At 45.0% G+C, this 23,769-nt stretch overlaps 1 protein-coding gene across 6 annotated transcripts in view; it reads left to right on the top strand.

Moving 5' to 3' along the window:
• The window catches only part of LOC129841346 (tripartite motif-containing protein 2-like), a 54,388-nt gene that overhangs the window by 12,052 nt on the left and 18,567 nt on the right, over positions 1-23,769 (top strand). For 5 of the 6 annotated variants that reach the window (XR_008757306.1, XR_008757307.1, XM_055909580.1 and 2 more), the window contains exons 2-7: positions 12,154-12,335; positions 14,029-14,269; positions 15,006-15,157; positions 17,561-17,741; positions 19,519-20,242; positions 21,324-21,427. Coding sequence is in view for 4 of the 6 variants with exons in the window: in XM_055909580.1 (XP_055765555.1) it covers positions 12,199-12,335; positions 14,029-14,269; positions 15,006-15,157; positions 17,561-17,741; positions 19,519-20,242; positions 21,324-21,427 (1,539 nt within the window). In the remaining 2 variants the exon portion in view is untranslated. Of the gene's footprint in view, positions 1-1,785; positions 2,027-12,153; positions 12,336-14,028; positions 14,270-15,005; positions 15,158-17,560; positions 17,742-19,518; positions 20,243-21,323; positions 21,428-23,769 lie in introns of those variants that run through there. The other variant, XM_055909579.1, reaches the window with a different exon arrangement.

The following is a 23,769-nucleotide window of genomic DNA, read 5'->3' on the forward strand; positions in this document are numbered from 1 at the left end:
AGAGAGATGCATGCGCATTTGGGTTACTAATGTGTTGAGTTGGGCCCTGGTCAAAAGTAGTGCCTCCGCAGAGGAGAATCCTTTCGTTGAATGCAGTGTCTTTTTTTGCGGATTGTTTTCTTTCTTTCCCACCCTGTTTTGTCTTTGCGTATGCTCTGTTTTCGGGCGGCATTAAGGTATAAGAATGTGCAGCAGCATAATGGTACCGGAAAACACTTCTGTCTGCACTTCTTGGAAAGGAGACGGGGTTTCTTGGTGTGATGCATCTCAACTTGAAATTTGCGGGCAATGAATTGGATCTGCGCTTGTACAAGTGCCCTTATTGGTACAGCTCACGCAATTCACTTTGATAAAAGCCTTCCCAGTCCGTCCATCCATCCATCACACATGACCTGATTCTAATTTCTCTAGACGTCTACGAGCCTCCCAAGCATCCTGGTGATCATGCAGTACTGTCCAGAGCCGTGGTCAAGTGGGTAACACTCCTGGCCAGGACATGCCTCCTCACTGGAGACCAGGCTTCAATCCCCATCTACACTCTTCCTACTGTGTCTCCTTTTTATCTCCCTATCGGTTTCATGCTATCGAAACATACTAAAGATAAGAGGGCAATTCTTGCCCGAGTACCAGTCTGTTTGTACCATCATGCCCCTCCTTGGCATGACAAGGACCAGGCTAGTGGAATTCCAATTACTTTTTAATCATAGTACATAAGGACCTGCTCAATGAGGTGACAGTGTCACCCTAATAATGAACTAAGTGGGGAGTGAGATGAAACCTGGTGTTTCATTACGCAAGAGCACAGAGGGCGGTGTGTCCCAAATGGCATCCTATTCTCTACATACAGTCGTGCACTCCTTTTGAACAGGGACCTTAGGGACTATAATAGAGAATGGGATGCAGCCCAAGTCTATGCAGAAGGCTTGAATTGTCACGTGCATACTGTCATGTTTCTGGATGCCTTCTCAATATTTTGTAGTTCTTCACTGTAAAATGCTATAGGCTATGTTATCTAGACAGAAGCCAGCAGCTTTGCCATATCTTAGTTATTTTGTGATCAGATGAAGTGTCTTGTCATTTCTAATGATCGTACTACGTAGCGAGTTGGTGTTGACCTTAATTCCCCGCTGTCGCTGTTTAATGTTGACATTTGCATGCATGTGTGTGTGTGTGTGTGTCCGGCTGTGTCTGCGAGTCACAGTCTGCGTTCGTGTTTATCTATGTGTGTGTGTCTATTTGTGTGTGCATGCATTGTGCAATTGAGGCTGCCTTTTTGATCTAGGCCGACTGGCAGCACACTGCTTCTCCGTCTCTCTCTCTCGTCCAGTGTTACCCAAACTCGGTCCTCAGGACCCCAAGGGGTGCACGTTTTGGTTTTTGCCCTAGCATTACTCTCTCTACCCTCTCCGCTCGATGCCTGTGCAGTGAGTCAGCAATATGTGTATACACACGCACGCTGCTGCTCCCTTTGACCATGTTAGTTTCCGCCTCATTGGTTGCCGAGCTGACCCACGCCGGCTGCTCCCCGTCTCATTGGTCGCTCTTCAAGATGCCAGCCAATCCGCTCCCTGCTGCTTACTGACGCTGCTGCATCCCGTTCCCAGGATCCTTTGCCAGCTCTTCTGCAGTGAGCCAGCATTAACTTGAGAGAGAGAGGGAGGGATGGGGAGAGGGGGAGGGGGAGTGTGAGGGGTATAGAGGGTGAGTGGGAAACAGGGGAGGGAGACAGAAAGAGGGTGAGGGGAAAAAGGAAAAGCGACAGAGGGAGGGAGGAAAGCAACGGAGGGAGGGAGAGGGGAAGAGATGTAAGACATTGATTGGCTACGAGTCCAGACATAGGTCCACACTGTTGGCTCTCGCAGTTAATCCTCCTCTCTCACTCTCCCTCCTCTTGATATGTGCCGTCATCTCTTTTCAAGTTTAGCAGCTCTTTAAGCAGCTCGTAATTTCTCTGCTACCTGGACAGGAGCGTCTTTAGAGGGCAGAAGCATGCGCTGCGTTTTACTCAGAGGATGACTCGGCGATGGTAGGGCTCCTGCAGAACGTGGTGGCTAAATGGCATGGTGGCACAGTCTTATGTTGGCACGGGTAGCACTGGGTGGGTGACAGTGTCACTGACTATATCGGCTTGGCGGTGACGCCTGTTGATTGCTTCACAGATGCTGTGACTGTGTTTGGGATAGGGATTTTAGAGTGATTCATATAGTGCCTTTGCAATGTCGTCATATAGTCGGGGGACGCACTCTATGTGCTTGAGTAATGGATTTGTGGTTTTGTTTATTGATTTGATTGATTAACATTGGGCATTTTCAAATAGGGTCATTGTTAATGCTGATATCTACAGAACTTAAGGACATTAACAAATATGTTTTTTTCATGTAAGTTGCACTCGGCTTCTCTGATTGGTGAAGATAATTGGACATCTTCAACAGAAATGCCTGTCAGTCATATTTTGCCTATGAGACTCTGCTAGTGGTATGTTGATGGACTAATCAAGCAGGATTTATTTAGTTGCATTTCAAGCTGCCTTACATAAAGATGATGTAACAGCGAGACCTCCCTTTGTGAGACGACAGGAGCTTTGTATGTGTCCTGTATGTTGTTTGGTGTTGTCTTCGTTGTGTCCTTTGTCTGTTGTGTCTGAGTTATTGTGCCCTTGTTGTGTCTGCGTGTCTCTGTTGTGGCTGTGCTGTGTCTGCGTCTGAGAGAAGGATGTGTGGAATAGTTTCATAGTCACTTTCATGTGCTGCAAATCCACCTAGATATGCAGCGACATTTCATGGAATTGATAAATCAGGGAAGGAGCTGGATTTTGATTCATCAAATCGTCTATTTGATTGACAAGGCTTTCGTTGCGCTGGGTTTGTGTTTGCATATACCGGTAGCTTTTTCAATGTAAAAATTGTGATCAACAGTATAGTGTATTTTATTAGATTCCCTTGAGATATTGAGTGTTATGATAAAAAGCATGAGCTGACGCACACCCAAAAATATTCCTACATAACCTGGTTCAAGCATTCATTATGTAACCCTGAAGAAGGCACTGCGTTGCCAAAACATTGGTTATTAGGTTTACTATTCAATTGTTGGGAGCATATAAGAGTGTCCGCCTTTCTTTCTTTATGTTTGAGTGTTATGGTGTCATAAATATTCGGTGGTATCTCAATACACCATGAACCAGATTGTCATTCTCTTAAAGATCCCACGTGTGGAGAGTTAACCCTTCGTTGACCCAGGAAGTGAAAAGGATTGTGTAATGATGTCTTTCCAGATAAAGCTTTCCAGATAAATCTAGCTTGATTTGACCTCAAATCACTTTTTTTTCTCTTTTTTTTTTTTACATCAATTCACCAATTTGGCTAAAACCCACTAAGCTTCAGTGGCCGCACAACCAAAGTTATGTAAATATTGTAGCTTAGATAAGCTAGCGACAGACACTATGAATGACTTGACTTCTGCTGTGTACTGTCGAGTAGTCAGCATTTAAGATTTAAACAAACTATACGGAAAGGGTTAAACCAAAGGGTCTCCATCCTGGTAGCTATGGCAATGGTCTTTTTCCTGTCAAGCTATTTTCTGGCACATACTATACGAGACATCAGCAAGGGAAGGAGAGTCTCCCTCAGGGTCTTTTTCTACAAGCGGCAGAGGCGTCCTGTTTCTTTGCCTGACTTAAATACATCCTGAGACCGCTAGCTAGCTGACCCACATGCTTTGCTCACTCTGCTCACACTGAGTCTTGTCTGACAAGTGTCCCCTATCCTCTAGCCAGCCTTGCAACATGTCAGAAAAATTATGCTTTTACTGACTGTGGTAAGAAACTACTATCCTTATGACTGGCACATATGAATCTGATGATTCATGATGACAGTCTAAGAGAAAATGACAAACTGCACGTTGACAATATAAAGTCCTATGGGGGTGGTAGCTGCATTACATTAATTTAATTTAATGAACTTTATTAATAAAGGAAGAAATTTGATTCTTCAAAAAACAGCAACAACATATACATGCATATAATACAGTAGGGTATTTCCATCGAAAAGGACCCATGAACACCAACATGTGAAGTTCATAGGAGTATGTCAAATTAAAGCATGCATACACTCAGTGGCCAGTTTATCTAGTACTAGGTCGGACCCCCCTTTGCCTCCAGAACAACCTGGATTCTTCGGGGCATGAAAACGTTGCTCAATTGGTATTAAGAGACATAATGTGTGCCAGGAAAACATTTCCCACTCCATTACGCCACCAACCTGTACCGTTGACACCAGGCAGGATGGGGCCATGGACTCATGCTGCTTACACCAAATCGATGATCATACCACGTTCAAGGTTGCTACGGTCACTCGTTTTGCCCATTGTTATGTTGTCGAACAGTAACTGAATGTCTCAATGCCTGTCTGCCTGCTTTATATAGCAAGCCACGGGCATGTGACTCACTGTCTGTAGGAGCGAACCATTTTTGTTAACGGGGGGGGGGGTATACCTAATAAACTGTCCACTGAGTCTATAATACTGCCATACCAAACAAAAGAGCAGTAACTCCACATTTGGTCAAAAAATGAGTTGACATCTTTTATACATTAATAAATCCTTTTAAGGATCTGACCCTTTTTAAAATGTTCACCTAAAATGACATACCGAAAGGATATGCAAGGATATGCATATTCTTGATACCATTTGAAAGGAAACACTTTGGAGTTTGTGGAAATGGGAAATTAATGTTGGAGAATATAACACATTAGATCTGGTGAAAGATAATACACACACAAAACATGCGTTTTCTATTTTCATTTTTGTATCATCTTTGAAATGCAAGAGAACGGCCATACATTAACATAGGAGCCTTGATGTAATTTAGATTATGTCTACAAGATGGCAGCAGTGTATGTGCAAAGTTTCAGACTGATCCAGTGAAGAATTACCTCACTACACAACATTTTGCACCAAGTTTGCCAGGAGTTTGCCCAAATGTGCTGAATTGGTCAATTTAAAACTATAGAGAACACACAAAAATGCTATGGTAATACAAATTTAAGTTTACACACTCCCAGGAATGTCATACATGATGGATCGTTAGCTTCCCTACAGAAAAGACACATCTAGATGGCCGGGCGGGGTGGGTGTGGAGCCAGTGACAGCAGTGGGGTCAAACTGTAGAACCCAGTTCCTTTATTTGTATTATTTTTTCAAACAAAACTACACTACATTTTATCTCTGGGACCCTCAGGATGACAAATTAGAGCAAGATTACTGAATGTAAGTACATTATTTAACTTTAGAGGTGAATGTATCAAACCAGTTGCCGTGATGGTGTTTTGTTGTTTTGCACTATCCTCAAACAATAGCATGGTCTTTTTTTAAAAATGTAATAGCTACTGTAAATTGGACACTGCAGTTAGATTAACAAGAATTTTAAGCTTTCTGCCCATATATGACATGTCTATGTCCTGGAAATGTTTTCTAGTCACATTATCGCATATTGAGCAACAACCGTCCCGGTTTAGGGACACCGATCCTTTTAAGTACATGCTTTATTACGTGGACAAATATCATGCCTCCATTGTGTAGTGTTATGGAGGAAATGGGAGGGGGGTCATGTTTGCAGTAACTGCAAAAAAAGTTACAGTGAAACCATCAGTTGCTGCCTTTTAACTTGGTTTCACTGAGCTTTGGGATGCAGTGTCTACTGTTTCCCTTGATATTATATATTGTTCTTCACTGATACAAGTATCAAACTATACGACAATGTATGTAACTATGTAACTGCCGTCTAGGGTAAAAGGTCATAACAGAGGTCAGGATCAATATGAAGAAAAAGTAAACTCATAGTAAGACAACAGAACCAATTATCGGCCTACATTTAATTTGGCTGTACAATAAAACAACTTTGAATTTTTCTCAGTTTCACTCTGAGCAGTTACTGCTCTTTTGATTGGTAGGGCAGAATACAGTAATGGATTTCTATCGAAAAGGACCCATAGTTTGATATCAACATGAGGTTCATAGGAGCATATATATTTTTTTCTTGGGGGGGGGGGGGGCATAGAAACATTTTAAAAAAAAATTCCATCTTAAAAATAAGGCACAAGTTAAGGCTTAGATTTCTGGATAAACAGATGGAAAAGCGATTAGAGAGAACATCTACCAGAAAGTCTTAGAAGGTATCAGAAATGCATCGAAACACGAGAATGTTGACGTAAAGATCCCTGCCAACACCAATATTTTGTTTTGGAGAAATTCTTTACCTTCCGGAAGTTTAAGAAATATTGCCTTGTCCCTTGTAATTCTGTTACCAAAACCCCACATATCTTTAAGATACAGTGGGGAGAACAAGTATTTGATACACTGGCGATTTTGCAGGTTTTCCTACTTACAAAGCATGTAGAGGTCTGTAATTTTTATCATAGGTACACTTCAACTGTGAGAGACGGAATCTAAAACAAAATTCCAGAAAATCACAATACTTGTTTTCCCCACTGTATTTTCTCATTTCTCTCCCTCATGAGGATGGAGAATAATGAAAGTTTAGTTATAGTGATTTTACTAATGTCCATTTTGTTTATGAATTATTAAGTGATTAAAACTCGTAATTCTGTTACCAAATTGGTAACGGAATTAACCAAAAATCAATACTGGAATTACTTTAACTGAATTGGCTACAATGAGAAATTATAGTAGTTACAAACCACAGTTGGGTCACCTGCTACTGTCCTCCCTTCCACTGGCATACTGTTATGCTCAGCTCATAACTGTTTTATTTCTCTTTCTGTTGTCTGGTGGTCAAAGCAAGAGTGTTAAAACAGTCTGGAAAACCCTACCAAACCCTTCGCTCTCTCTCCAGTTAATGTCACCTCTCCCAGCTCTTACTGACACCTACCCATGAGCCCCCTCTCTTTCTATTTACTTTAACCAGCATCCTCACCCTCTGAGCACCGATCGACACTGGACATCCATGGACGTTGAAAATTAGTTTAAATTTGGTCAGTCCACCCTGGCCTTGTTGTTAAGGTCCAAAGACGGACCGAACTGGACCAAATTTGAACCTATCATAGACACGTTTCACAAGATTGTGCTCTTCTCACTGTGCTATCCAGAGTACTGTACAATACATTATTGTACAGTATATTGTACTGTACTGTACTGAACTATACTCTACTGGAGTTGAATTGCCCAGTATCAGCTTGTAAATGTATTGATATGAAGCACACCCGTGTTAGAGGAATCCCGTGAATCTGAGGCCTACTATTTTTGCCTATATTAAACTGTATATTGTACTTTACTTTTCCTATGGCTCAGCACTCAACTCTGTCCTCAGGGATGTCACTGTAGCTGCACTAAGCTTATACTGTACATGTACTGCTTTGCTTTCACTTTGTTATCAACTATTTATCACTCAGTGCTTTTTCTGGAAACATCCACCTAGTATAGCACTGAAGCCATAGCGAAAAGCTTGGCGGCATGAAATAGCAACTCTCCTCAAATCTATTTTGAGGTCATCCAGGACTCCCATCTCTCTTAAAACCGAGCCCCAACTTGGTTTCTCAATCCTAGGTAGGGATGCCAGGTGGCCAGTCTAGGCCTGGGGCTCCTGGCAAGTTTCAGCCTTGAAGACTACTGACAAGGGCCAAGGCCCCAAAACCACAGAGGATATTTATTTTATTTCTCTCCTTTTTGGGGACGTTCTTCCCTTCTGTAACGGCTGGTGCTCTCCTCATCCTCGGATGAGGTGAGGAGAGAAGGATCTTCAGACCAAAACGCAGCTTGCGGGAAATAAGCCATCTTTTTATTTATAACAACGATGAAGATGGCAACACGAAAACAAACACTTTAACAAACTTACAAAATAAGAAAACGACGTAGAACGAAACCTGAACATAAACTTACATAACTAAACATAAACTCACGTACAGGAAACAGACGACATCGAAACGAAACGAAACAAACAAACGCTACAGTCCCGTGTGGCACGAACATACATACTGACACGGAAGACAATCACCCACAACGAACACTGTGACAACGCCTACCTAAATATGACTCTTAATTAGAGGAACGCCAAACACCTGCCTCTAATTAAGAGCCATACCAGGTAACCCAAAACCAACACAGAAACAGAAAACATAGAATGCCCACCCAACCTCACGTCCTGACCAACTAACACACATAACAACTAACATAAATAGGTCAGGAACGTGACATTACCCCCCCCACAAGGTGCGAACTCCGGACGCACCAGCACAAAGTCTAGGGGAGGGTCTGGGTGGGCATCTAACCACGGTGGTGGCTCAGGCTCCGGGCGCGGTTCCCACCCCACCATAATCCATCCTAGCTTCCTCCCTCCAAGAATGTCCACCCTCTTTTTTCCCCCACAAAATCCTCTTAATAACATACCTAATAAGGACAACACCGGGACAGAGAGATAAATCAAGACAGAGGGATAGATAAGAATATAGAGGTAGATGAAGATAGAGAGGGAGATCAGGATAGAGGGGCAACTCCGGACTGAAAGGCAGCTCCGGACAGAGAGACAGCTCTGGACTGATGGGCAGTTCTGGGTATCTAGCCTTTTCAGGCTGAAGGGCAGCTCATGGCTGACTGACGAATCTCGACGCTCATGGCTGGCTGACGGCTCTCGACGCTCATGGCAGGCTGACGGCTCCTGACGCTCATGGCAGGCTGACGGCTCTCGACGCTCATGGCAGGCTGACGGCTCTCGACGCTCATGGCAGGCTGACGGCTCTCGACGCTCATGGCAGGCTGACGGCTCTCGACGCTCATGGCAGGCTGACGGCTCTCGACGCTCATGGCAGGCTGACGGCTCTCGACGCTCATGACGCTCTGACGGCTCTGGCTGCTCATGGCGCTCTGACGGCTCTGGCTGCTCATGGCGCTCTGACGGCTCTGGCTGCTCATGGCTCGCTGGCGGCTCTGGCAGATCCTGTCTGGTTGGCGGCTCTGGCAGATCCTGTCTGGTTGGCGGCTCTGGCAGATCCTGTCTGGTTGGCGGCTCTGGCAGATCCTGTCTGGTTGGCGGCTCTGGCAGATCCTGTCTGGTTGGCGGCTCTGGCAGATCCTGTCTGGCTGACGGCTCTAGCGGCTCCTGTCTGGCTGACGGCTCTAGCGGCTCCTGTCTGGCTGACGGCTCTGTAGGCTCATGGCAGACGGGCGGCTTTGCAGGCTCATGGCAGACGGGCGGCTTTGCAGGCTCCTGGCAGACGGATGGCTCAGACGGTGCTGGGGAGACGGATGGCTCAGATGGCGCTGGGGAGACGGATGGCTCAGATGGCGCTGGGGAGACGGATGGCTCAGATGGCGCTGGGGAGACGGATGGCTCAGATGGCGCTGGGGAGACGGATGGCTCTGGCCGGATACGGTGCACTGTAGACCTGGTGCGTGGTGCCGGAACTGGAGGCACCGGGCTAAGGATAAGCACCTACCTACTAGTGCGGGGAGCAGGGACAGGGCACACTGTATTCTCAAAGCCCACTCTATAACTGATGCGTGGTACCGGCACTGGTGACGCCGGGCTGAGGACAAGCACATCAGGATTAGTAGGGGGAGAAGATACAGTTTGTACAGGGCTCTGGAGACGCACTGGGAGCTTAGTGCGTGGGGCCGGAACTGGAGGCACCGGGCTAGATACACGCACTACAGGGAGAGTGCGTGGAGGAGGAACAGGGCTCAGGATACGCACTGGTAGCCTAGTGCGTAGTGTAGACACTGTAGGTACTAGGCTGGGGCGGGGAGGTGGTGCCGGAAATACCGGACCGTGGAGACATACTGGCACTCTTGAGCATTGAGCCTGCCCAACCTTACCTGGTTGAATGCTCCCGGTTGCCCGACCAGCGCGGGGAGGTGGAATAACCCGCACCGGCCTATGTAGGCGAACCGGGGAAACCATGCGTAAGGCAGGTGCCATGTATGCCGGCCCGACGAGACCCACTGGAGACCAGACGCGTTGAGCCGGCCTCATGACACCTGGCTCAATACCCAATCTAGCCCTCCCAGTGCGGGGAGGTGGAATAACCCGCACTGGGCTATGCACTCGTACAGGAGACACCGTGCGCTCTACTGCGTAACACGGCGCCTGCCCGTACTCCCGCTCTCCACGGTAAGCCTGGGAAGTGGGCCCAGGTCTCCTACCTGCCCTTGGCCCACTACCTCCTAGCCCCCCCCCAAGAAATTTTTGGGAATTACTTACGGGCTTTTCGGGCTTCCGTGCCAGACGCGTTCCCTCATAGCTCCGGTTCCTCTCTCCGGTAGCCTCTGCACTCCCCAGTGCCTCCAGCTGCTCCCATGGCTTTTCGAGCTTCCAGCCACGTCTCCTTGCTGCCTCCTCAAACCACCGCTCCTGGGCTTTAGCTGCCTCCCTCTCTTCCTGAGAACGGCGATTTTCTCCTGCCTTAGCCCAGGGACCTTCTCCATTCATTATCTGCTCCCATGTCCAGAAATCCTTGTTTTTCTCCTGTCCCTTACTCCGTTTATTTTTCCCTTGCCGCTTGGTCTTAGCGTGGTGGGTGATTCTGTAACGGCTGGTGCTCTCCTCATCCTCGGATGAGGTGAGGAGAGAAGGATCTTCAGACCAAAACGCAGCTTGCGGGAAATAAGCCATTTTTTTATTTATAACAACGATGAAGATGGCAACACGAAAACAAACACTTTAACAAACTTACAAAATAAGAAAACGACGTAGAACGAAACCTGAACATAAACTTACATAACTAAACATAAACTCACGTACAGGAAACAGACGACATCGAAACGAAACGAAACAAACAAACGCTACAGTCCCGTGTGGCACGAACATACATACTGACACGGAAGACAATCACCCACAACGAACACTGTGACAACGCCTACCTAAATATGACTCTTAATTAGAGGAACGCCAAACACCTGCCTCTAATTAAGAGCCATACCAGGTAACCCAAAACCAACACAGAAACAGAAAACATAGAATGCCCACCCAACCTCACGTCCTGACCAACTAACACACATAACAACTAACATAAATAGGTCAGGAACGTGACACCTTCTGTGGCTAGTAGCCATAGCCAGAATTGCTTGGTCCCCAGTTGTTGGCTCTACTGCTGTTATTCAGCTGGTGCCATGGCATGAGATTGACCTCCTACCTGGGTCTTTTGCCCCTAACAGCCATGGGTCATGTTAGCCTGGTCCACAATCTACAGATGCTTTTGGCATGACAATGACCATAGGAGTTGGCAAGGCGGCACAAACACAAACAGGTCTGGGACCAGCCCCTGGGGATCAGATCTGTTCCCCAAGCAGCCAAAGCTATAGCATCTGTGTCTCATTTGAAAGGACTGTGATTTAGCGAAAATACTAAAAGGCTAGCACACTTGAGTGGATTTCATTTGGTTGGTAGTGAATCTGTATGCTCTCGTTATGTAAGTCATTGAGTGAGCAGCTAACTTCTTAGGTCTTGTTCCATGCGTTTGAGGGTGATTTATTTTATAGACTTCTTGATGACTACTACTAAGCAGTACAATCTCATAATGCCATTGTGTGTGTTGGTTATGTCCTTAGGCTTATAGGCCATATTGTGGGAAATATTATTTAAGATAATACATTAATACTTGGACCCTGTGTTGTTCATATACATACTGGTATGTGGACAATGTTGAGATTTGTTTGTCTCTTCAGCCTGTGACAGAACTGTAATTTGTGTGTTTGGCATTTCCTGTCTCAGTGAGGGACAGGATGGGAGGAAGACAGCCGCTGACGTGTGTGTGTCCTCTTTTTGACCTTTTTTTCTCTTTGTAGCTGATTTGTGTGTATGTGAATTTGCCTTTGATCTCTCTCTTTGGCCGTGTGTGTGTGTGTGTGTGTGTGTGTGTGTGTGTGTGTGTGTGTGTGTGTGTGTGTGTGTGTGTGTGTGTGTGTGTGTGTGTGTGTGTGTGTGTGTGTGTGTGTGTGTGTGTGTGTGTGTGTGTGTGTGTGTGTGTGTGTGTGTGTGTGTGTGTGTGTGTGAATGCATACTGGTTGAAAAAGCGAACAACATTTTGGACACTTTTGTATGTGTGTGTGTGCATACCTCCTAAACTCACTTCCCTCTATGTCCAAGTCTTAGCATGGGCATCAGTGCTAATGTGTGTGTGAACCCCTCTAACCCCCCTCTCTCTGTAGGGTGCAGGGTGAGAGGAAGAGGGAACTTTATGACAGAGTATTAGGATGGCCAGTGAAGGCTCCAGTAGCATCTCCAGCCCTGTGGTGCGACAGATCGACAAGCAGTTCCTGATCTGCAGCATATGCCTGGACCGCTACGACAACCCCAAAGTGCTGCCCTGCCTCCATACCTTCTGTGAGAGGTGAGTTGTGTGTGTGTGCGTGCTGCCTGCCTGTCTCATTTTGTTCTTTATGTCCAGTTTGGGAGAGTGGGTGAGCTTGATTGTCTTTGAGAGTGAGATTTATTGGTTGGCAAACATGTGAATATTCTGCCAATTAAGGGTGATGCTTGCTCATGCTTGCTCATCACACAACCTTAGATTAAAAGGACGGCAGGTAGCCTAGTGGTTAGAGCGTTGGGCCAGTAACTAAAAGGTTGCTGGAGCAAATCAAATCAAATCAAATTTTATTAAATGTGGAAAACAAATCCCCGAGCTGACAAGGTAAAAATATGTCGTTCTGCCCCTGAGCAAGGCAGTTAATTCCCTGGGCACTGAAGATGTGGATGTCGATTATGGCAGCCGCCCGCACCTCTCTGATTCAGTTGGGTTAAATGTGGAAGACAGATCTCAGTTGAATACATTCAGTTGTACAACTGACTAGGTATCCCCCTTTCTTTAAAGATGACCTAACCAAAGAAAGTGTCTTTCTTTTTGTCATGGAACTCAGCTGAATATAGAAACTAAATACTGTATCTTCACAAAATGTCTGTCTTTTCTGTGACTACGTTTGGTCTGTCCATGTCACCCTCCTAGACTAGCTGTCTTTGTCCCTGAGAGAAGGGAGAGCTCAGTGCCTGTCTCTGCCTGTCTCATTGTTCTGTATAGCATCTAGAGCGTGACAATACTCATTTAGATTTGATGACGCTGTTGAATCAAGATGCTCTCGCTCTTTCTCCATCTTTCGCTTGTTCTCTCTCATTCTCTCTGTCTTCTCTCTCAACTACCCCTCTGTCTTCTCTCTCCCATCCTCTTTCCCACGCACTCTGTCCCTCTCTCCATCTTTCAGTCTGGTCTCTCTCTCTGTTCATTTCTGACTCAGTGTGGTGCAGGCAACTGTGTGCAGAATTTAAAAATTCAGTTTGTATTAGAGGGGAGGAAAACTTTAACTTGATTGACATGTTAGGTTTTTCTTCCATTTTAATTCCGCGTTGACTTTGATTACCATCGGACAACTTAATTAAACAGGGAATTAAACAGTGATTTAATTTATCAGCGTCTCTGTGTAAATTGTGTATGACTAAATTATATCAAACTAGCAATTCAGTAGACCATTTAAAGTATATATATATATATATATATATTGTGGGACCTTTTTCTGTGCTTTTGTTCTTCTGCCATGTATCAAGTACCTACACGTATTGCAGGACGCTATCTAAAGCTAGGTAGTGTGTGACTGTGAATCCCACCGCTTCATACAATGTGTTATAGAGTCACGCACTGGTATTACAAGTCAGAGTTGTTGGTGTATGGTGGAAATGACCCCATGTCTGCATACTGCAACATTTTAGGATTTGATCCTGTAAAGCCATCGAATCTAATGAAAACTATTTTTTGCCTGACTCAAGTAGAATATACTAGACGAGAGTCATAATAACATATAAGTATGATACAATGTCTGTTGTTGCATCCCAAATGACAACCTCTTCCTTAGTTAGGACACTACTTTTGACCAGGGCCCATTGGTGCCATTTGGGACACAGGCATGTAGCCTGTATTTTCTGTCATGACAGGTATTAGGGCTGTGGCGGTATAGAAATAGTCTAGAAACACTAGTAAGTATATCTACATCACAGACATTTGACTCCACCCTTCTACCCTCCTCTACCCTATCCAGGTGCCTGCAGAACTGCATCCCCGCCCACAGCCTGACGCTGACGTGCCCCGTGTGCCGCCAGACATCTATCCTGCCAGAGAAGGGCGCGGCGGCGCTGCAGAGCAACTTCTTCATAACCAACCTGATGGATGTGCTACACCGGCCCCCCAGCGACAGCTGCAGCCAGGAGAGCGCAGTGTTGGAGACCATCAACTCTGTGGCCACGGGACAACCGTTCTCTTGCCTCAACCACGTGGGAAATGTAGGATATAACGACAGACAGACTCTCTCTCACACACACACACACACACACACACACACACACACACACACACACACACACACACACACACACACACACACACACACACACACACACACACACACACACACACACACACACACACACACACACACACAGCTAATAATTTCCATCCATCAGTGTCCATATAACGTTATTGCAGGAGTAAATGATTCTACCGATCGGTCACCTTGTTGAAATTACAGTGATGGTCAGGGGGGGGGGGGGTGATATCGATGGCATTTAACAGTCTAGACATGTCTGTGGCACTTCAGCAGGAGATTCCGTGACATTCGACTTTCTTGCATATTGCTCTAGCTCGTCACCATAGCAGCAAGTTTATTTTTATGGGATACTGGCACGGGGCACTACCACATTGGCACTGAACTCCTAAGTGACTTGCTTCAAAGCTTGATACAGAGGTTTACTACAGGGTGTGATGTTTTGGGGAAAAAATTATTTGAGACTAATTGTGGTGTTTTTTTTTATAGTTAATTGGAAATACGTTTTAGGGTTAGTAGATATCTACAGTATTTTGTACCCTCATATATTCTGGGAATATTTGGGTAGTGCTTTCGCACACCTGCACAGTATGCATTTGCAATCATGTCAGAGGAAAGGAAAAGGAGAGGAGAAAACGGATTCTCATACCGTTTCTTCACCTTGACCTTTAAACTCTTGCTTTGCTCTTGCCTAGGTGATGGAGTTCTACTGTCCACCGTGTGAGACAGCCATGTGCCAGGAGTGTACGAGCGCTGAGCATGCCGAGCACCCCACTGTGCCCCTCAAAGATGTGGTCGAGCAACACAAGGCCTCGCTGCAGGACCAGCTTGACGCCGTCAAAAACCGGTAGGGGCCAATACATACCCCTGGGGGACGTTATAAAACATATTTACAACCATAAAAACAAATTACAACCAAAATAAATAAATAAAATAAAATAAAAAGGTAATGGCCCAACACACCCTTGGGGAAAGTGGGTTAATGGTGCCATCTTTGGTTGCATCTGTACACAGAATAATGTACACCATATGTTCTTCTCCAATTTGCACTAGTGTATTGATTTTTACTATTAGACTCAAAGTTCTTAATCTACCCAAGTATTCAGTCAGACCCCTTGACTTTTTACACATGTTGTTACGTTACAGCCTTATTCTCAAATGGATTAAATAAAACAAATTCCTCAGCAATCTACACACAATACCCCATAATGACAAAGCGAAAACCGTTTTTGGGAAATCTTTGCAAATGTATTAAAAATAAGAAACAGAAATACCTTATACATAAGTATTCAGACCCTTTGCTATGAGACTCAAAATTGAGATCAGATGCATCCTGTTTCCATTGATCGTCCTTGAGACTTTTCCAGAACTTGGAGTCCACCTGTGGTAAATTCAATTGATTGGACATGATTTGGAAAGGCACACACCTGTCTATATAAGGTAAAACTGCTGACAATGCATGTCAGAGCAAAAACCAAGCAATGAAGTCGAAGGAATTTTCCGGAGAGTGCCGAGACAGGATTGTGTCGAGGCACAGATCTGGGGAAGAGTACCAAAACATTTCTGCAGCATTGAAGGTCCCCAAGAACACAATGACCTCCATCATTCTTAAATGGAAGAAGTTTGGAACCACCAAGACTCTTCCTAAAGCTGGCTGCCTGGCCAAACTAAGCAATCGGGGGGAGGGCCTTGGTCAGGGAGGTGAGTTCCTCTGTGGAGATGGGAGAACCTTCCAGAAAGACAACCATCTCTGCAGAACTCCACCATCAGGCCTTTATGGTAGAGTGGCCAGACGGGAGCCACTCCTCAGTAAAAGACTGATAAGAGAATTTTGTTCTCAAGGTATATAACCCAATTTAATTATTACTCAGTCTGCAAACCAGAATTTGCAAGATCCTGGTCGATTGAAACAGACGGAGGCCCAGCTAAAATAGATAGTCAAAAAGGTTTATTCACGGAACGTTCTAAAGTCAGGAATACAAAACAATTCATTTTATACTGACTTCTCACGCCCACACATTCACACAACAATACGCGCACTGTGACGGCCCTCAAAACCGTTACAGCACACACACACACACGTGCATACAAACAGACGCACACACACACACACACACACACACATGCATACAAACAGACGCACACACATGTCCTGCTACCCAGCCGCCAGAGATTAGTGACCTTGTCCTTGAGACATACACCCTGTTCTTCTCCCAAATCTCTAGTCAGGTCGGCACCAAGCTCAGACAGTCTGTGTTTATAATACCATAAAGACATATTGTCTTTACCCTCATTCTGACTAGACTACACATTTATTGATTATGATGTTATACATTCTAATCACTTCCATACAATTATATGTTTCAGGGCGGAATATTCTAATCATTCTATTAACCGATAATTCTCACCTAACAAAGACACATGAAATCCCATTTGGAGTTTGCGAAAGGCACCTAAAGACTCTCAGACCATGATAAACAAGATTCTCTGGTCTGATGAAACCAAGATTTAAGTCTTTGACCTGAATGCCAAGCATCACATCTGGAGGAAACCTGGATTGAGGTAAAGATGAACAGGTCAAAGTACAGAGAGATCCTTGATGAAAACCTGTTCCATAGCGCTCAGGACGACGACCCTAAGCAAACAGCCAAGACAACTTAGGTGTGGCTTCGGGACAAGTCTCCGAATGTCCTTGAGTGGCCCAGCCAGAGCCCGGACTTGAACCCGATCGAACATCTCTGGAGAGACCTGAAAATAGCTGTGCAATGACGCTCCCCATCCAACCTGACAGAGCTTGAGAGGATCTGCAGAGAAGAATGGGAGAATCTCCCCAAATAGATGTGTGCCAAGCTTGTAGCGTCATACCCAAGAAGATTCGAGGCTGTAATTGCTGCCAAAGGTTCTTCAACAAAGTACTGAGTAAAGCGTCTGAATACTTATGTAAATGTGATTTATTTTGAATAAATTAGCAAACATTTCTAAAAAACAATTTTTGCTTTGTCATTATGGGGCATTGTGTGTAGATTGATGAGGGACAATTTTAGAATAAGGCTGTAACCTAACAACGTGTAAAAAGTGTAACCTAACAACATGTGTAAAATATGTGTCAGAGGCAACCTAAGAATTATCCCCGATGGCCCAGTAGTTTGAGGGTCAAAACACTCCATCCTTCAAAGCGATTTAGTCACAGTCAGCTAATTTTGACCTATGACTGATCGCACCCACCTTCTGACTCCCTCCCTTCCTTCAGGCTGCCTGAAATCGACTCAGCTCTGCAGGTGCTGTCGGAGATCCTGCAGCAGCTGACCAATCAGAAGAGCTCGATTGAGGGGGACATCCACACCACGTTCGACGAGTTGCAGAAGACCCTGAACGTCCGCAAGAGTGTCCTGCTCATGGAGCTTGAGGTCAACTACGGCCTCAAGCAGAAGGTGAGGCCCCAATGTTTGATAAATGGGGGGGAGGGTTGAGTGGGACATTTATTACAACCTTTTCTTGTGGGTTTCTGTTTTGTCAATCTGTTTGGTGAACACAGACAATATGATATGAAATTAGAGGCAGGTGGTCCATGAAAGTAAACAGATATATGATTAGGAGATAAAGGAAAGACATTTCTTAACATGGGCATAGTTTTTAAACCAAGAATGAACGGCCTTATACTCACGATGTGAACAAGAAAAATACTGAAAATAGATGCTTCCCAATTTGAAAATGTAGTATATATTGAAAGCAATAGGTGGTAATTTTACAACTAAAACGTTTTCTGATTCCAATGTGCCTGCCTAAAAGAGATTGTTTAATCTCAATTAAATTAAACCTGTACTAATAAAGGATAAATAACATAGAAATAAAGTCCTCAGTTCTACTATCCCACACAGCAGCAGAGGCTCTGTTAACACTGTTTCTACTTTGCATGCCAGTGGCTCAGCTGTCGATCAGGCAGTTCTCTGATAAATGATTAAATAAAACATGGATTGGGGAGGGCTGGAGAGACGGACTGCCAGGGCAGAAAAGCTGACGCCTCACCCAGCCCAGAGAACCAATCACCCAGGCTGGCCTAGCGCCCTCCCCCTTAGGGAGGAGATCACCATCACATAGGAATGATTCACAAGTAGGACCGGCTGGCTAGAGCAGGCAGAGTGCTGCATAAATTACTTTTATCTGTCTGCCCTTTCCTATAGGGTGTGGACACTTTCTACTTTTCTATATCTAGGCTTTGGTGTTGCCATTATGTCTATCTAGTTGGTAATTTAGGCTTTGAAAGTGCTGTATCTTCTAGCAAGCTAGCTGAGCTGTTCATGTTTAAAGAGAGGGTGAGTCTTAGAAGCAGAGAAGGGTTGATAAAGTGGGTAGGTACAGTGGTGTGAGTGTGTACTGTATCTCCCTGCCTTTAGTGCGTCCTCTTTCTCTATCTGGAATATATTTGTGTTAGTCTTTCAGAGTGTGAGTCTTATACAGTATGAAGCAAGGGTTGATATAGATAGTGGTGGAGAAAGTCGTTTTGGCTGGGGACTTTGATAGCTCAATGGCCGCTCGTGTTGTCGAAGAGGATGAGTGTGATAGCCAGATGCAGGTGAGTGTGTGTGTGAGGGAGACAGTGAGACTGTGCGTGTGTGCGATGCTCAGTGTTTTGACCCGACCCTGTAGCATTTTTGTGCTGTGGTGATATGTTAACAAGTGATAAATATGATAGTTAGTCAACACTCTACCATATGCCTATACCAGTGGATGTGTCAAAAGTCCACTTAGCGTATTCTGCAATTCTATGTTTATTCTTGGTAATGGAAAATGTTGCTTTATTCTCAATACAGCAAATTGACTGTTATTCATGTGGCATGTGGACAGCTGTCTAAAAGCAGATGACTGTTTTCATTTGTTGTGTATGTTCCCAGTGCCCTGCTTACAGTATATATTTGCATGTCTGTGTCCGCACATTTGTTAGGTGTATGTGTTTTACATTGACAGATTGTGTGTGTACATTGACAGATTGTATATATGTGTGTGTGTGCACATGCGTCCATGTGTGTACATTGACAGATTGTATACAGTGTTTACACGTGTGTGTGTGTTGTCAGCCCAAACAGCCCCTGTTTGCATGCCCACATGTGCATCTCCATTCACACCCACCTGACACCCTTCTACGCCCTCACCCTCTCTACTATCCAACCCCCTCACTCTTTTGCCCTCTCTACATTATGTTTCTCCCAGGTACTCCAAGCCCAGCTGGACACGTTATTCCAGGGCCAGGATGGCATCAACAGCAGCTGCAACTTCACCGAACAGGCCCTGAGCCACGGCACCGAGGCCGAGGTCCTGCTCGTCAAGAAGCAGATGAGCGAGCGGCTCAGTGAGCTGGCCAGCCAAGGGCTCCCCCTCCAGCCCGGTGAGAATGACCAGCTGGACTTCCTGGTGGAAACAGAGGGCCTCAAGAAGTCCATCCACAACCTGGGTACTATAGTTACCACAAATGCCGTGGCGTCCGAGACGGTGGCCACAGGCGAGGGCCTGAGGCAGTGCGTAGCGGGCCTGCCCACCTCTGTCACCATCACGACCAAGGACAAGGACGGTGAGCTGTGTAAGATGGGGAAAGCAAACATCATGGCGGAGATCGCCACGCCGGACGGTAGCGTGGGCGACGGCGAGATACTGGACAACAAGAACGGGACGTACGAGTATCTGTACACGGCGCCGAAAGAGGGTAGTTTGACGCTGTCGCTGCGTCTGTATGACCAGCATATTAAGGGGAGTCCCTTTAAGATTAAAGCGACAAAATCGGCGGATGTGTCGCCCAGTACGGAGAGCGCTAAGAAGAGGTTGAAGTCGCCCGGGAGTAGCCATGTCAAGCAGAAGGTCATCAAGAGGCCAGCCAGTATGTACAGCACGGGGAAGAGGAAAGAGAACCCCATCGAAGATGACCAAATTTTCAGGATCGGTAATGGTTGTCTTATCATTGGTGTTTAACACATTTAAAAGGGACAGTTCACCTAAAACATTTAAAAGGATAGTTCACCTAATACATAATTAAATGTTGTAGTTTTTTTGGGTATCTGTACTTTACTATTTATATTTTTTAACAAATTTTACTTCACTACATTCCTAAAGAAAATATTGTACTTTTTACTCCATGCATTTTCGCTGACAACCCAAAGTACTCGTTACATTTTGAATGCTTAGCAGGACAGGAAAATTGTGAAATTCACGCACTTATCAAGAGAACACATGGTCATCCCTACTGCCTATGGTCTGGCGGACTCACTAAACATAAATGCATATTTTGTAAATAATGTGTGAGTGTTGGAGTGTGCCCCTGGCTATCCGTACATTTTTAAAACAAGAAAATGGTGCCGTCTGCTTTGCTTATTATAAGGAATTTGAAATGATTTATACTTTTACTTCTACTTTCGATACTTTAAGCATATTTTAGCAACTTTTAATACTTTTAAACTTTTACTCAAGTAGTATTTTACTGGGTGACTTTCACTTTTACTTGAGTAACTTTCTATGAAGATATCGTCACTTTTACTCAAGTATGACTATTGGGTACTTTTCCCACCACTGCGGTATACAGAAACGTCGGTACTTTTTCGATACTAGAACATGAAAATTGGTTTGGTACTTGAATTTTGGTTACGTTCAGTACTTCTGTCAAAATGTATCTCACGGATCAACTCTATCAGCTCAGCGATGTCCCGTTATAGTGTGAGGCGCGTACCGTGCCTGCTACACTTACTCATTGCTAGCCTGCACTGGGAGTCTGGACTGCATCATGTTAGCTCCCCACTCTGCACAGAAGTTAACACACTTAAATAATGCGAAACGGCATGTTGAAACTGTTAATTACTGTTCTCAAAACAATGTCCATACAGGCTAGAACACTTTAAAATGCAAGAAGATACGGGTAGCATCAAGCTATGTAGGCTAACTTTGCTAGTTTACAGCGGAACCAAACATCAATTTACTACCGTAGTACTTTGTTTGTGATTTAACATGGAAACTTATTTCATGCCTTCCAGGTACAAAGGGAAGAAACAAAGGGGAATTCACCAATCTACAGGGTGTGGCTGCCTCCTCAGTAGGCCAGGTGTTGATAGCAGACAGCAATAACCAGTGTGTTCAGGTAAGGGAACTGGCTGGAGAATGCCATCTCTAGCTCTATTTCATTGATCATTAATTAAACCCGTGTCATTGGCGCGACTCAAGACCATGCCTGAATCCCAAATAGCACCCTATTCCTTAGTGCACTGCTTTTGACCAAGGCCTGTTGAGCTAATGCTCAGGCATTACTGTTAGACCTAGCAGAGGTCTCAAGGCAAGGTTACTTGTCACACAAATGTAGTTCAGCCAACTACCTCACTAAAATCATTTGGCTTCAAAAGATAACTAGCAGTCATATAACGGATTGCAATAATAGATTGAGTTTACATCTCAAAGTGGTTAACATTGTACAGTAGAATGTTTTATATTCAGATGATACCAGTTGTTCAGGGTAGGATCAACAAACACATTATGCTTCTTCTCTTGGCCTGAGGGAAAAATCTGAAGGAATTGTGGGATGCTGGTAGGCTGAGCACAATGACTCATCGTCGCTATTGAACATAATTCGCTTGGTGAGAGCTGCACTTTGTCATCTCCATGGAGACCAACCATCAGCTGTCCGTCCTCCCTTTAATGCATTTGAATTGAAAAGGGCTGAGAACATGTTCCGTTAAATGAACATACAGGCGATGTTGATCTGTGGATTTACATGGCTTGAATACCAGATGAATAATGGAAATTGACAAAGGTTTTAATTGATTTATTTACTACAGCACACATTCATTTTGAGTCAGCAGGAATAGGACTTTCCCAAAGCAGACCCTCTGTTCGGACCACCACCCAGGACAATGGATCTAATTCCAGTAGTCGACCCAAAACAGCGGAAGGGGCAGACGAAGCGGCCACCTGGTCAGGCTCCGTAGACGCGCACATCGCCCACCTCTCCCGAGTATACTACTAGCCAATGTCCAGTCTTGACAACAAGGTAGACGAAATTCGAGCAAGGGTTGCCTTCCAAAGAGACATCTCTGTTTCACGGGAAATATGTCTCTCTGGGGATATGATGGCGGAAATCGGTTCAGCCACCGGGCTTCTCCATGCATTGCGCCGACAGAGAAAAACACCTCTCTGGGAAGAGGAAGGGCGGGGGTGTATGCTTTATGATTAACGACTCATGGTGTTTATTTTATTTATTTATTTTACCGTTATTTTACCAGGTAAGTTGACTGAGAACACGTTCTCATTTGCAGCAACGACCTGGGGAATAGTTACAGGGGAGAGGAGGGGGATGAATGAGCCAATTGTAAACTGGGGATTATTAGGTGACCATGATGGTTTGAGGGCCAGATTGGGAATTTAGCCAGGACACCGGGGTTAACACCCCTACTCTTACGATAAGTGCCATGGGATCTTTAATGACCTCAGAGAGTCAGGACACCCGTTTAACGTCCCATCCGAAAGACGGCACCCTACACAGGGCAGTGTCCCCAATCACTGCCCTGGGGCATTGGGATATTTTTTAGACCAGAGGAAAGAGTGCCTCCTACTGGCCCTCCAACACCACTTCCAGCAGCATCTGGTCTCCCATCCAGGGACTGACCAGGACCAACCCTGCTTAGCTTCAGAAGCAAGCCAGCAGTGGTATGCAGGGTGGTATGCTGCTGGCAAATAATAATAATAGTAATCATAACAACATACAGGAACTCAACTCCTTCTGCTCACCGACCTAGAATTCCGTACAATCAAATTCCGGCCATTTTACCTACCAAGAGAATCCTCGTCAGTTATAGTCACAGCTGTGTACATTCCCCCTCAAGCAGACACTAAGACAGCCATCAAGGAACTTCACTCGACAATATGCAAACTGGAAACCATATATCCTGAGGCTGCATTTATTGTAGCTGGGGATTTTAACAAAGCAAATTTGATAACAAGGCTACCTAAATTCTACCAGCATATTGATTGTGCTACACGCATGCGCAATACCCTCAACCACTGCTACTCCAACTTCCGCGATGCATACAAAGCCCTCCCCCGCCCTCCTTTCGGAAAATCCGACCATCTTGCTCCTACCGTCTTATAGGCAGAAACTCAAACAGGATGTACCAGTGACGAGAACCATCCAACGCTGGTCCGACCAATCGGAGCCACGCTTCAAGATTGTTTTGATCACACGGACTGGGATATGTTCCAGTCAGCCTCAGATAACAACATTGAGTGAGTTTATAAAGAAGTGTTATTGGAGATGTTGTACCCTCTGTGACTATTAAAACCTACCCTAACCAGAAACCGTGGATGGATGGCGGCATTCGCCAAAATTGAAAGCGCGATCCACCGCATTTAACCATGGACAAAGGTCTGGGAATATGACTGAATATAAACAGTGTAGTTATTCCCTACGCAAGGCAATCAAACAAGCGAAAT

This window comes from Salvelinus fontinalis, chromosome 42 (genome assembly GCF_029448725.1).
Source record: "Salvelinus fontinalis isolate EN_2023a chromosome 42, ASM2944872v1, whole genome shotgun sequence".
Classification (NCBI taxonomy): domain Eukaryota; kingdom Metazoa; phylum Chordata; class Actinopteri; order Salmoniformes; family Salmonidae; genus Salvelinus; species Salvelinus fontinalis.